Here is a 14,662-nt window from a genome sequence, read left to right as displayed (position 1 = left end):
TTTACTTTTACGTTAGACCCCAAGTGGCGGGTCAGTGTATTCCGAAGTACGGAAGTTATTGTATATAGAGAAAAATAAAGGGTTTTGTATACCATGTACACCTTCATGTGTTTCCTGTCTACTTACCACAATTAGTGAACATAGCTTTAGTAAGCTCTCTGTTCCGAGTCAGGTCCTTGTATGTTCCCGAAGAAGGTAAGAAGGAACATTGACCCTGATAACATATGTTCCGAAGAAGATAAATGAATTGCTAAAGAGCATATATTTTGCGAATCTTTTCAAGATAGAGCAACAATAAAATAAATATATATAAATATTTCTATTGAGAAATTGAAAAATCATCATTGTAAGACGTAGCTGTGGTACTAAAGTTCTTAAATTTTTGTTTATGCGGTACATGCTAGTTCCCCCCCCCTAAAAAAAAAGAAAGCTGAGAACCGCTGCTCTATAATATTGCAACTCGTTACAGACCAACAATCTTTCCTACTGACATTATGTGCACTCTCCACTTCCATGACAAGCACCACAGCACTGGTTTCATGGGAGCATGCAAGCCTCCGAATGCATTTCAATTATGACTGCTATTAATATGGTCCTGATAGTTTTAGAGTTTATGTGCATGACTGCTAATGGGGGAAAAAATGAATAGGTTAGAATTTTGTCACTGTACAAAATTCAGTATGTACTTGTATGCCAAATTATATGGCTGGGGTAAGATGAAATAACTTCTTATGTAGGTACATTCAGTAAATTTAGTTCACCAGCCAACAGTTGGTGCCACTCCAATATTCTGACATTTCTGGTTTTTCTGTTGAGTTGGTTCTTCTGATATAGAGTATTCACTCATGCATTTCCCCTCTAATGAAACACTAATTCTCCCACTAATGAAAAAATAATAGTGAAGAGCTTCAAGAAAACAGATATCTAATATTCTTGATGGTGCTGAAGATAATTGCACATAGAAAGGTACATTGAATGGTGATGATTTGTAAGCTGTAGTAAATGACACAGACAGCACTTACAGCAGCATTAAATGATTTGAGACCTTGTGATTTGCAATAGAGAAAAATAAAAGCAGATAAGATTTAAGAAACAGAAAAGTATGAAGAAGATATTTTGCTAAATAGTGTATGTTAATACACTAATAATAATAGTGTATGCTAAATAGTGTACTAACATACACTATTTATGTATTTTACTAAATAGTGTTAATACACTGGTAGATAAAATTATGAGATGGAAAACATTTTCCCACATTTCTCTTCAAATACCATACAAAACCTGGACAGCTGACTACCGTATAATGTGACTGTGGCACTGTTGTTGCTGAGATGAGTTTACATATTCCTTCAGGCATTGCTATGCCAGCAGGATGTATTAAAGTCTGTTTCCAGGTGCTCACCTTATTCCACTCTGGAACACAGTAGTGATTTTTATCGCTTTTCTTGTTTTTTTATGTTTTTTAAGTAAAATGAGTACACATTGTCGCTTAGAGAAAGGTATGAGATAGAATTGTGAGTAGGCTTGAGGCAGTCCAGTCCCAAGTCAGGTTGCAAGAAAACTGGATGTAACACCAAATGCCATCTTTAATTTATGGAATCAGTTTAAAAACAGTGGGACAGTGTTCAGAAGATCAGCACAAGGTCTTCCGAGAGCCAAAATGACCAATGATGACCCATATTTGGTACTTTCAGCCAAGCATGAGAAGACTTTTACAGCAACACAACTGTCTTCTGCCTTCGCTACTGGCATAGGAACATCAGTTTCAAGGAAGACAGTTGCCAGAAGGTTCTAAGACACAGGACTGTATGCTAGAAAGACTACTATTTGCATACCACTTATTACTTCCACAAAAGTGAGCATTTACAATAGTGCATATACAGGATACAGCTTCAATGGGATAATGTTCTCTTTACGAAAGTCCAGACTCACATGTCCCATATACAACTTGAATCTTGGCAATTATTGATATGCAGGGAGCCTGGGATGCAATAACATTCTCGCACACTGCTCCATGTTTTTGAAACTGGTTCTGTGAATGCCCAGAGGTACAGGCAGGAGAGCCTAGAGACCTACGTGCTACTTTTCAGGGTTGATGTTGGACCAAAGTTCATTTTTATGGACGATAATGCACGATCACATAGGGTCCACCTGGTTGATCATTATATGGAAAGCAAGAATATTCACCAAATGGAATGGCCAGCCAAATCTCCCGACCTTAATCCTATTGAACATGCTTAGGATGCTTTTGGGAGTGCTATTGCAATATGCCAACCATCATCCAAAACCATTCAGGAGTTAAAAATTTCTCTGGTGGAAAAATAAGTGCGACTTCTAGTCTTTGCATTATTGTTCTGTACACATTACTGCCATACAATAAACTGTACTCATACCTAATTTCATTTATTTCTATGCAGCATTTCTCAACATATTTGGGAAAAAGTTTAAATTTCTTAGTTTGTCCACCAGTCCATTTCTTAATTTTGTCCACCAGTGTATTACCATGTATTCTTATTGGAATATGGGTTCCCTTTAAATAAATAATAGTGTGACAGTTATTGGTAGTTTATTCATGAATACTTTTCATGTGTACTGTAATAGCATCCTTTGGAAAGTAACTTATTCAGATAACTTTGTATGGCAAAATTAGTAAATAAAGAGGTAGAACACATGAATAAATATGTCACTTTTCTTGAATCAATAACTAGTTTATTAGTGGATCCACAGCTGCATATTCATATTGCTATAGTATACAGTCAAAAGTCTTTAATCCGGACTCGTCGGGACTTCGGCGATTCCGGATTATCGATTTTTACGGATTATAGATCATCAGTTTAAATCTGGTAAAATGACATGCAGAAATTATAAAATTAAAAATATGAAACCGTAATTTACAAAATAATGAGCAATTATGATCTAAAGGGTATCAAAATTTACAAAAAAAGAAGTTTAATATTTATTTGTTTACTTTATTAAACATTTCTTTGAACGCGCGCATGCGTAAAGCATACCTTACGCATAGCCGAAATTAGAAAATTGCAACCAGAAAACAATTTGATTTGTATTCGTGATATTTATAATGACGAGGAATTTGATTTAAATCATATCAAAGAAGTACATCGAGATTAAATACTACATTTAGTAAGGAATTATAAGCCGAATAAAATAAAAACATCTGCCCTGAAGATAACGATAGTGCTGACAGATCAACTTCCAGTTCTTTGCGCGCCGCGACGTTCCACCCCCCCCCGCGCAGAGCACCGTGAAATTGATAAACAGATTTCGGAACGGTTAGATAATCAAAGGATATGCCTTTATCCATTTTTTGTAGTAATTCGTTTTTTGTTTGATGGACATCGAAACATACTTTCGTCTTCTAGATCCTTTGGGAGCTCCAGCATCGGAAATTCTATTTGACATAATCGAAAGTTCAAGCTTACTTTTATAAAATTGCTCTTACAGTCTGCAAAAAATAATAAGACGGATCCAATTCGAAGATTAAGGAACAACGCAATCATCAACATTAACTGAAATAGATAATTAGATAATTTTAGATTATACCGTCCGTTATACATTAAACGCGCACGCGAAAACGTATTCTGCGCTTGCGCAGACGCATATGCGCGGTCGTAAATGTCTTGCGCGCACGCGGACAACGCCTATGCGCATGCGTCAACGCGGCGCATGCGTCAACGCAGCGCATGCGCAGAAAGATTTTAGCTTTGAGGTCCGGATTATAGATCATTCCGGATTATGGGTGTCCGAATTAACGACTTTTGACTGTATATAAAACAACCTACTGTACATCTTATAAAATCAATTTATCAGTGTTATCAGTCATTTAGAACTGAGCACAACTTTTGAGTGCTGCATTCCTACAAATATCATTTTGTTGAATTAAAGTTGTAGTACTTTTAATTAAGAGATTAAATTGCAAGCCATCGCTTTACAAAAGCGTAAAAGAAAAGTGGATGAAAATGATTTTAAGATAACTTCGAAATTATGTACTTTTATGGTATTGTATGCAATAAAATTAAATGTTTTATCTGCAATAACACAATATCATATCTAAAAGAAAACAATTTAAACTGCACTGGGTTAAGCAGAGAGCTTGATTTGGCAGGTGAAAACATACAGGCCATGGTGAAGATAGTTTCCAGTAATTTTCCTCCTGTGTAACCAGTAATTTCCAGTAATTTTCCTCCTAGTAACTGTGTTTTACATACATTCAATAATACATAATTACAGGATGAGATGGTTGAAAAAGGATGTTGTTTCTAGTAGGATAGGACAAAGCGTAATCATGGAAGGTTGAGTGGGGACATTGTATGCAGATGAAGCTTATTCTAAAAATTTCTTTTATAATCCAAGGCTACAAACTTTATCAGAATTGAAACACTACTAAGTTACAATAAGAAATAAAGAAGTTTATAATTTTTACTTACAAACAAATGTATCTTTTTCTGTGCATGGGCCCACTTGGAATGTTTTCTCAAAACTTGGCAAGTTTTCACAATCCGGTTATTTTTAGCAGTTAATTCAATATAGTCAAATTATTTGAAATAAATATCAGTCTGAAAATTTAATATTTAGCTGTTGATATATTTGAATTATAAAGTGTAACCAACATAAATTTCCTGCAGGTTCAGATAGAAAAAATAAATCTAAATTTTTTCTATTGTGTTGCTAATATTTTGTATATTTACTGTATATTTTTATAAAATATTTAGGAATTCAGATTTAAAATTTAATTAAATTTTATTTTGTTTAAAAAAATTTCATTTTGGGAAAAGTCTGGTCCATCAACTTTTCAAATTTTGTACATTCGGCCTACGTGCAACAGAGTTTAAGACTACTGCAGTAGAGCACTTTTCGGCTTCATTCAGACAAAGGTTTTGTTGCCATCAAAGTCATTAAATCCATTCACATCTGTTTAACAAGATTTAAGCCACAGCCAATGAGCAAAGGGAAATTTGTGCATCCGTAAATAAGTAGCTAACTCGGAGAAACCATCGACCAAATGTTACTTCCTGTTTGCTTTGCTGTGACTGGTCAGCATGTATACTAAGCTAGCATAAAATTCGGGGCAAAATCCTTAAACCAGTTTTTGTGACATAGGAAGGTCTGATTGCCTAGCAACTAAGCCTGGCTCAGACCTCTTATGATAAAAAAAACCTACCACGTGAAAGAAGCTTTCACATCTTCATTAGCAGTAATCTAGAGTGCTTGCTGTATCAAACTTTCTAATAACATTTACAGAATATTGGATATTCAGTATGTCTTTAATTTCCCGGCTGTAATCTGAAAACACCAGCTGAGATAATTTTTTTTATGTCAATGACAGTCCATGAAGGGGTCTCGCATGCTTTCTGTTATACAGTGTTAAGCTGCAGTCAGAGGCATTCCTCGAGAAATGTTTCTCCAAACCGCAATGCTAAAGTATTAACTAAGGTAACAACATAGGAACGTTTACTGTCCAGAACGTTTTCTGTCCAAATGTCAACATCCAAATTTAATTCTTTGATGATAGGGTCCACACTAATTTGCCTGCAAAACTGTGTTTTACATACATTCAATAATACATAATTACAGGATGAGATGGTTGAAAAAGGATGTTGTTTCTAGTAGGATAGGACAAAGCGTAATCATGGAAGGTTGAGTGGGGACATTGTATGCAGATGAAGCTTATTCTAAAAATTTCTTTTATAATTTTTAATCTCTTTTCCAATCTCTCATTAATAACAGAAATTAACTGATTATCATTCTCCATCTCTCTTCCCCAAACTTTTTTCTTGTAGATACTACTTTCCCCTTCACAGCACTGACAATTTTTTCTTGGCTGGCAAGAATACTCTCCTTCATTTCGGTACCATTTATATTGAAGAAAGTTTTCATTTCAGTGACATTCACTGCATTGGAATTCTTCCTTTCACAGAAAGTCAATGAGGTACTTTATTTTTTCTGCTTTTCTCATATCAGTGGCATTTTCATTGATAGAGCTCACCTCAGCAGCATTTACAACTCCCTCTTTTATTCTCTCAGCAGCTTTCTCCCTGCTGGCAGCAATTATTTCCACAACAGCTTTCATGTACTCTTCCAGCCTACTGGTATCAGCATTATTGCTCTGATTAGTATAATGGTTAGCAATACTGACTGCGACACTGATGGGCTCTGGTTTCAAATCCCATTGATGGCATGGATACCAGTATGTGCATAGTATTTGTATAGCATGTGGGCATTCAAAATACCAGCAAAATAAAAACTGGCACACTGTGAAGTGGTTTGATGGTGGGGAAGGGAGAGTAGGAGACCCTCCCGTGGATGCTCTCCTTCAAAATTAGGGGTCAGCTGTCCAGTTAGCACAGTGGGACTATACTTGTACAACCAATGGTGAAAATCTGATGTCCCAGCCACTTATATCTGTATTATAAGCATTTAAATAAATCCACAGTCCTGAGTCCAAACTGTTATGAGGTACAAATTTGCTGCTGTCTCTACTAATATTCACTCTGGATCAGCAAGAAGAAATTATCAATTTATTATAAAAATTGATAATACATAGCACAATAAACAGCAGTAAATAGTTTTAAGAACATGGATATTAGAATTTGGCAATTTTGAGGAATTATGTTCGTTTGTGCATCTTGGTCTATTTGCCGCTTGTTCATGTTGCCTATTAACATAAACGAGAAGTGCAACACATGAATATTTATGTAGCATTAATATGGTGAGTGATCTTGGGACTCGGCTGTGGATCTGTTACATGGCAATCAAATAGCTTAATGCTATCACAAAAGAGCTCTAATGTGAACAGTTTTCAAATATTTGAACTCTTTTGTGGTGCAAGCATTTTATTGGCCCTCAGGATCGCTACACATTCTCCCCGAGCACTTTTAATGAGATTTGAGGGAAAGTGACTGTGCATCGTGATTAAGCCCATGATGTGGGTATGGTTGTGAGCCCTGTATGTTGTTGATGCAATCAATCATGGCATTGGTGAGTTGTAGCCCCAGTGTGTGTACATACCTTATTGGGCCTGTCGTGCTGTGAGGTGTCATGCCATGGTGCGTGGCATTATTCATTTGTCCCTAATTAGGTGGAAATGCATGTCTTTGTCACATATGAGGTCACCCACTGTGGCAATCCAAAGGCATTATGCTTGCTTGTGCTTTGCTGTTACTGCCTGCACATGTTGCCATTAATTAGCAAAGTGAGACATACAATATGCAAGTTTCTGTGCCCTTCAAGATGGTAAATGAACTTGGGATTTGAACATGGTAGTTAAATACCTTGATGCTATCACAAAAGAGCTCCCATGCAAAAGTTTTCTGATATCTGAACTCTTTCATTGTGCAAGCATTTGACTAGCCCTCAGAATTGCTAGAAACACATTAAAAGCCATTTGTATAAAGCCATACATTAAGCACTAACACACACACAACATTTATTAGCTTAACAGATCACCTGCATTAGTGTGAATACTATAACATGCATTTAAGTTCAGCCACACATATTCTAAAACAAATTCTTTAAAAGAAAGAAAAATTCTTTAAAAAAGTAAAGATTTAAATAATGGATTTAGGTAGCCCAGCAGTACATTTCGTGGGCAAAATAGGCATGTGGGAAAAATAAATTTTTTGTTCAAATGGACCTTGTATCCAAATGAATAAAAACCATTTATGGTAAAACATATATACATGTGTAAGATTAAAAAAAAAAAAATGTGAAAGCAAACTTCTAATTTTAATTGGTTATAACCTCTTTTACTTAATTTGGGGACTTCAATTCTCTATCTTAAAAATAGCACTATAAGTCTAAACTGCATCATTTAAATTAATCGTGTGATCCTACATAACGTTTAATGCAGATACCTCTTGCCCAATCACAAAACTGTAAACCAAAACTTTTTAAACTCAAATTGAAACTTTTAACTCCCTCACTTCTTAATCAGAATTGATATGTCACTTTTCGCTTCAACTTCAGTGTTGCATGGATGGTTTGCTATGCTTGCTCTTATCGCCATATTCTCAAAAACGTAAATGTTCTGGAAATAGGCACGACTGGAATGCCACATGAATCTTGGCCACAAATGTGAATTTAAATAAAAAAAAAAAAAAAAAAAAAGGAAATTGATCCAGGATTGGATTACATGCTACTAACCTCTATGGAACATTTATTTCTCAGTTGAATTCTGTAAAATAGTATTCACAAAAAGTCAAATAAGTGTCTTCATTCTTCTGCAAGTCCAAAATACAAAAGTTTGAACGTGTCGTGAAAAGAAGCATTGGATATTTAGTATTTCGGCCACCTCAACAATAATGGGTAAAATAAAAAGAAAGTGTTCATCACTACCGGAATTCTGAATCAAGTCATGGTCATTGTAACATCAAAATATGGTGCACGAAAATTTATTTTTAACAGCATTATAGGCAATGTGTTTTTCAACAAGTATGAAAGTGATTTAAAGGCATCTTTGCAAGTGCTTATCTTATTTGAAAAGTGAAATATTATCAAAAGTGGTATCAAATTGTGATTTATTTCTAAGGTTCCAAATTAAATGCTTAGAGTTGACGATATTGAAAAAATGTGTTTTAATCTTGCATGCTAATTTTTTCCCCCAGTTTCTCTCCAATTGCCCATCATTATAAATAACTTTTTCAATAATTGGTTACATTTTGAAATCTGAAAATATAATGTAGAACTGCTTTATGAAAATATCAAATTAAAATGTATAAGTTTCTAAAATTTTATTTAGGGAAGATTATTAAATTTTATTGTTATCAGTAAGTATAAGTTCTGTAAAAAATTTTGAATTAATGTTAAGAATTTTGGAATTATCTTGGCAATAAGATTATTGTTTAAAAATATGAATTTTAAGAATTTCCTAATTATTTTGAGAATGATGTGCATATGAAAATATAAATGAAATAATTATTAAATTGGAGATTAAATATTGGTAAGATTAATATACAAATACCAAAGATTTAAGAAATTGAATAATCGTAACAAAATTTACATGAAAATTTAATTAAAAGTAAAATGCATTAAAATTTGTTTTGAATTATGGTAAATGGATGCAATAATTTTCAATAACTGTACTTAATAATATAAAGTATGTTGAGGGAGTACTGGTTCAGAAACAGAGGCCTATTTTACCTCTGCCTAATTGTTCCTTTTAACCTCGTCATATAATATAAACTTTGAAGGCTCCCACTTTATTTAAATTTTTATACAGGATTTTTATTTTTTTATATAATATTTTTTTTTAAGTGGAATGTATAGTGCAGTTCAAAAAAGCCAGCTGTCTTTAAACAAGGAACAGAGGCCTTTATAAGCAACTGTCAAAGCAATCCTTAACCACTCATGAAAATTTAGTACATGAGTTTGTATGGTTATGCCCAAATAGCTGGATATGTGTGTACTAGAAGAAAGCTGTGGGGTCTTCTAGTTTGTGTAAAATAACAAAATTGTAAAATGTAATAATGAAAGTAAAAACCATAATTTCAATAATGCTATTACAAATGATGATGTGTTATTTATAAAGGTAAAAATTAGTATGGTGTACAATTTTAAGATTTATGATTATTCATAATAATTAATGGGTATATAAAATTTTTATAACTGTGATATAGTGCATAAAAATTTTTTGAAATCTTTTCCTGAAGTATCAAAATTGTGATGTGAATGTTCCAGAAACAAGAACTTTTTACAGATTGGACTTAAATCTTAATAGGACTCTAAAAATGTGCAATTATTCTAAAAGAATATAGTGCTTAAAATGATTTTATTACTGAATTCAAAATTTTATGACTTAAAATACTTTAATTGTTCACAAGTTAATTTTATGTTTTGTATTTTCAAAATTATATTTCTCGTATTTTGTGGTTCTAATACTTTTTCTCTCAAAAAGGCTTCTTTATCAATCCATTTTTTTTCTTTTTAAAAGGTGGAAATGTGTAAGATAAAAAAAGTACGAAAGCAAACTTCTAATTTTAATTCACTATAACCTCTTTTATTTAATTTGGAGACTTCATCTCCTTACCTTAAAAACATCGCTATAAGTCTAAACTGCATCATTCAAATTAATCATGCAATCCCACATAACCTTTAAAGCAGATACCTCCTAACCAATTGTAAACTAAAATCCAAACTATTTTACAAACACCATATTGTAAACCAAAACATTTTTAACACAAAATGAAACTTTTGACTCCCTCTCTTCTTAATCTGAATTGATGCGTCACTTTTCACTTCACTGGAAATAGGCACAATTGGAGTGACAAGTGAATTGTGGCCACAAATGTGAATTTAAATAAAATAGGAAATTAATCTGGCTCGACTTGTTCCTCTTTAATATGGATGAAGTATCTATGCTAAGCAACATTGCTACGCTTCTACATCTCAGTGTTCTTACATCAGTGCTTCCAAAAAATTGTGCTTTCATTACATATATATACATTTAATATTATGTTTTCCAAATATATTACATGACATTAGGAAACACTTTCAATATGTCAATAAAAAATTTAAAAAGTAGCGACCAAAAACAAGCTTTCTTTTATGTATGGTGGTGCTCAATGTGTACAATTCCCCTTTTAGTACACTACAAATACCATAAATTTTCATAGCATTAACACTAAAACACAATTCAGCTAACACTTTTTGAACCACCAAGTCTCATAGCTGATTAACAACTAACTTGTCCTAATGAGCCATATTTATATAGCAGAGCACAAGCTTCTGCAAGCTTTAGAAAAAAATATTCATAGGGTTTCAAAAGTCTGTTTTCATGAATCCTCCAAAAAGATGTCAAGATGGAGAGAAATCACTAAATGTCACAATCCTTGAGACCAAAATTGTACTTTGTCCATATCCAGTGAACTAACTACTTTTGCAATTTAAACATTGTTGCACTTAAAATTGAAATATCTATAATTATATATAATAAATGAATATTCATATACAAAACATGTGGCCAGAAATAAAATTACATACAAAATAAATCCTAAAACAATTATCTTAAAAGAAACAACGACCAACTAAAACAACATACAACATTACAGCACAGAAAAAACCCTTTACAGATATATATTTACAACATATAATTTCACTATGAATAATATTACACCAGAGCAAAACTAAACAAGTTTTATTGCATTTTTATCTTGTTTATATGCTCAACTAATATGATTTTTTTATCTATTTTCACTTAATAGTTATTTCTCTAAAGTAGTAATTGTCTTTCGCCATAACTACATCTTGTTCAAAATAATTAATTAAAAAAATATTAGTAGTTTTTTAATATTGATTGTGATTTTAAATCTTATTGGTATAATATGTATGAAAATTAATGCTTGCAAAGGAAACTGAAATTTATTAACTTTTTCTTACAGCTCGTTAGTGTGAGTTAACAAAAAACTGCTTTCCCAATGGAAAGAAAAAAAAAAAAAAGAAAAAAAAAAACGCAAATTGTTGGGCTAAATATATAACACAAAATGGAGATTACATTATGGAAAAAAAAAAAAAAAAAAAAAAAAAAAAAAAAAAGGTGTTTACCCCAAAAAATGCTTAACCATTTTTTATCAAACGGCCCTTTAGATTACAAATAAGGTAATTAGGTCCTTAACAAATTTTTACATATTTAATTACATGCTTCTTTTGCATTCACTACTTTTATTAAAACATATGCAGATGATTTGATTTAGTTCATAATGATAGTTGAAATACTGAATACACCAGTTAACTAACCAATAAAATAAGTTGTAAATTTAAATTAATAACAGTTTGACTTTAACAAAATTCCTATCCTTTATGAAATGTGGTCTTATGAAATATTTACCAAGCTAACTATTTATATAAAAAACACATCATATGAATCATGCATTATACATACAATATTTTTTGCAGTACTTTTTTTAACTCCATAAATAAATTTTATTTTGTGACACAAACAAATTAAAATAACCTTACACTAAAAAAATTGCATCCTTTATGTATATAATTTGCTCTGGTATGATATAAATATACGCTTTTAATTCAGTCCATCTTAAAATATTTTTACATTGTATTTATAAATTCAAATAACTTTATACTACATTAAAAGACTATGTTTCATATAGTTCTTCTAGTATAATTTTGCTATAAATTTTTTTAGTCTGTCTTGAAGCATTTTTAATTTTGTTACATTTCTGTAAATACCTTCTATTTATAACACAAAAATGCATACTTTATAAATAATTTGTAATATTATTTCTTATTTAATATATCTAAAATTATCAAGAGTTCATTCTGAATTAGAAATTTATTGCCTTTTTTTTAATAATGTAGTTAATATAAATGCCTTACTGGAGCAGTGCCAACATAACCATCTTCTTTTGTGTTATTAATTGGAAATGTTCCTTGCCAAATATTCATGTAATGCTGATCTCTGGGCATTTGCTTATTGCCCCATGGAAATAACCTACAAATTTATCAGTGCCTTTTATTATAAATCAAACAAAATACTGCATAACAATAGAGTACTTAGCTGTGTTTACAAATAAAACCAAAATCTGTCAATCAAGTTTTTAATCATGTTTTTCTGTTATTTTCCAAACAGCATATAAACTGTAAAATATTCTGCAAACTCAATATTTCCCCTCTAAAGTAAAAAATTCTTTTTGGTATTAAATCACAACAAATGTTGCCCCTTGGATTGGGGAATACCAAAATATCTTAAAACTATACTCTCCCTTTTTTTCAAACTGATAAACTGATTTCTCTTATTACAATTTCTTTAAATCAAACTTCTTGAATAATCAGCTTTCTTTTTTCCTAACATGAATGTGATGGCATATAAAAAGATTGGTTACAAGAATATCTCTCAGTTTTACTTTACTAACATTAGTGTATTATTTAAATGCATGATATTTCAAAAATATTTCAAGATATCAACCCCTAGCCTACCACAGACCTCATAATCATCTAATAAAACTATTACTCAAATAATAATAATAATAATTCTAGAAATGATATGCTCTCATTTAATTTAAAACATAAATAGAATAACTATATTAATGATAGAATTGAGGTTTCTTAAACTTTTTTCAGTCGGGACCCCTTTTTATCACTGAGATTTTTTCGTGACCCCCAGGACCCCATAATATTTACAAAAATTTTGTGGGATCCCATAAGTATTGGGCAAATCCGACACATGACTGAGTGAAACTGTCAATTTTACACTTGTACTGTAATATACTATTGTAGTTTTAGGTCATTAAATTTAATTTCTAATTTTAAGACATAGAACAATGTGAAACTTTTAAATAAGTAACAGATGAAATGACAGCGTCATGTGCAAAGCAAGGAAAATGAATGTTTATACAGTCAAAAGTCGTTAATCCGGACTCGTCGGGACTTCGCCGATTCCGGATTATCGATTTTTCCGGATTATAGATCATCAGTTTAAATCTGGTAAGATGGCAGTCAGAAATTATAAAATTAAAAATATGAAACCGTAATTTATGAAATAAAGAACAATTATGATCTAAAGGGTATCAAAATTTACAAAAAAAAAAGCTTAATATTTATTTGTTTACTTTATTAAACATTTCTTTCAAAGCGTGCATGCGTAAAGCATAAAAGCATACATTACGCATAGTCGTAATTAGAAAATTGCAACCAGAAAACTATTTGATGTGTATTCGTGATATTTATAATGAATTTGATTTAAATCATATAAAAGACAGAGTACATCGAGATGAAATACTACATTTAGTAATGAACTATAAGCCGAAAGCTATAATAGAATAAAAACATCTTGCCCTGAAGATATGGATAGTGCTGACAGATCAACTTCCAGTTCATTGCGCGCCGCAACGTTTCCCTCCCCCGCAGAGCAGCGTAAAATTGATAAACAGATTTCGGAATGGTTAGAAAAACAAAGGATATGCCTTTATTTATTTATTTTTATTTATTTATTTATTTTTTTTTTTTTTTGCAGCAATTCCACTTTTTGTTTAATGGACTTCGAAACATACTTTCGCTTTGTAGATCCTTTACATATTAGTAAATATATATCGGAAATTCTATTTGACATAATCGAAAGTTCAAGCTTACTTTTATAAAATTGCTCTAACAGTCTGCAAAAAATAATAAGCTGGATCCAATTCGAAGATTAAGGAACAACGCAATCTGCAACATTAACTGAATTAGATAATTTTAGCTTAGCTTATACCGTCTGTTATACATATTCCTTTCCATTTACAATATGAATTAGCATCATTCCAAGAAACATGAATAACTGGATGGTCCATACTAGATCATTACAATCCATTTAATTTCTATCAATTCTGTAGTATTTAATTACATTAAAATGCACGTTCATAGCTACTAAGATTACAGCAGTGATTAAACGCTCATGCATAAACGTATTATGCGCATGCGCACAAGCATATTCGGAGCCGTAAAGGTCTTACGCGCATGCGTCAACGCGACGCGTGCGCAGAAAGTTTGTAGCTTTGAGGTCCGGATTATAGATCATTCCGGATTATGGGTGTCCGAATTAACGACTTTTGACTGTATTATAAAAAGAAAATGCGTCGAAACATTTTCATAAAATGCTTCTTTCTTTGTCTGCATGGTCTTGTCTTTATCTATTTTCAGATACAGTGTGTAAAAATAT

At 32.0% G+C, this 14,662-nt stretch overlaps 1 protein-coding gene across 2 annotated transcripts in view; it reads right to left on the bottom strand.

Annotated features, from left to right (window-relative positions):
- LOC118199061 (formylglycine-generating enzyme) overlaps positions 1 to 14,662 on the bottom strand; it is a 123,400-nt gene that overhangs the window by 28,700 nt on the left and 80,038 nt on the right. For both annotated transcript variants that reach the window (XM_085813528.1, XM_085813527.1), the window contains one exon: positions 12,346 to 12,460. In XM_085813528.1, coding sequence (XP_085669654.1) covers positions 12,346 to 12,460 — 115 coding nt within the window. The remainder of the gene's footprint in view (positions 1 to 12,345; positions 12,461 to 14,662) is intronic.

The sequence above is a fragment of the Stegodyphus dumicola genome, chromosome 3, assembly GCF_044657685.1.
Source record: "Stegodyphus dumicola isolate Sdum_Otavi_A_Nest chromosome 3, ASM4465768v1".
In the NCBI taxonomy this organism is placed as follows: Eukaryota; Metazoa; Arthropoda; class Arachnida; order Araneae; family Eresidae; genus Stegodyphus; species Stegodyphus dumicola.
Note: the sequence above shows the minus strand (reverse complement) of the source record. Positions and strands in the feature narration are given on the sequence as shown.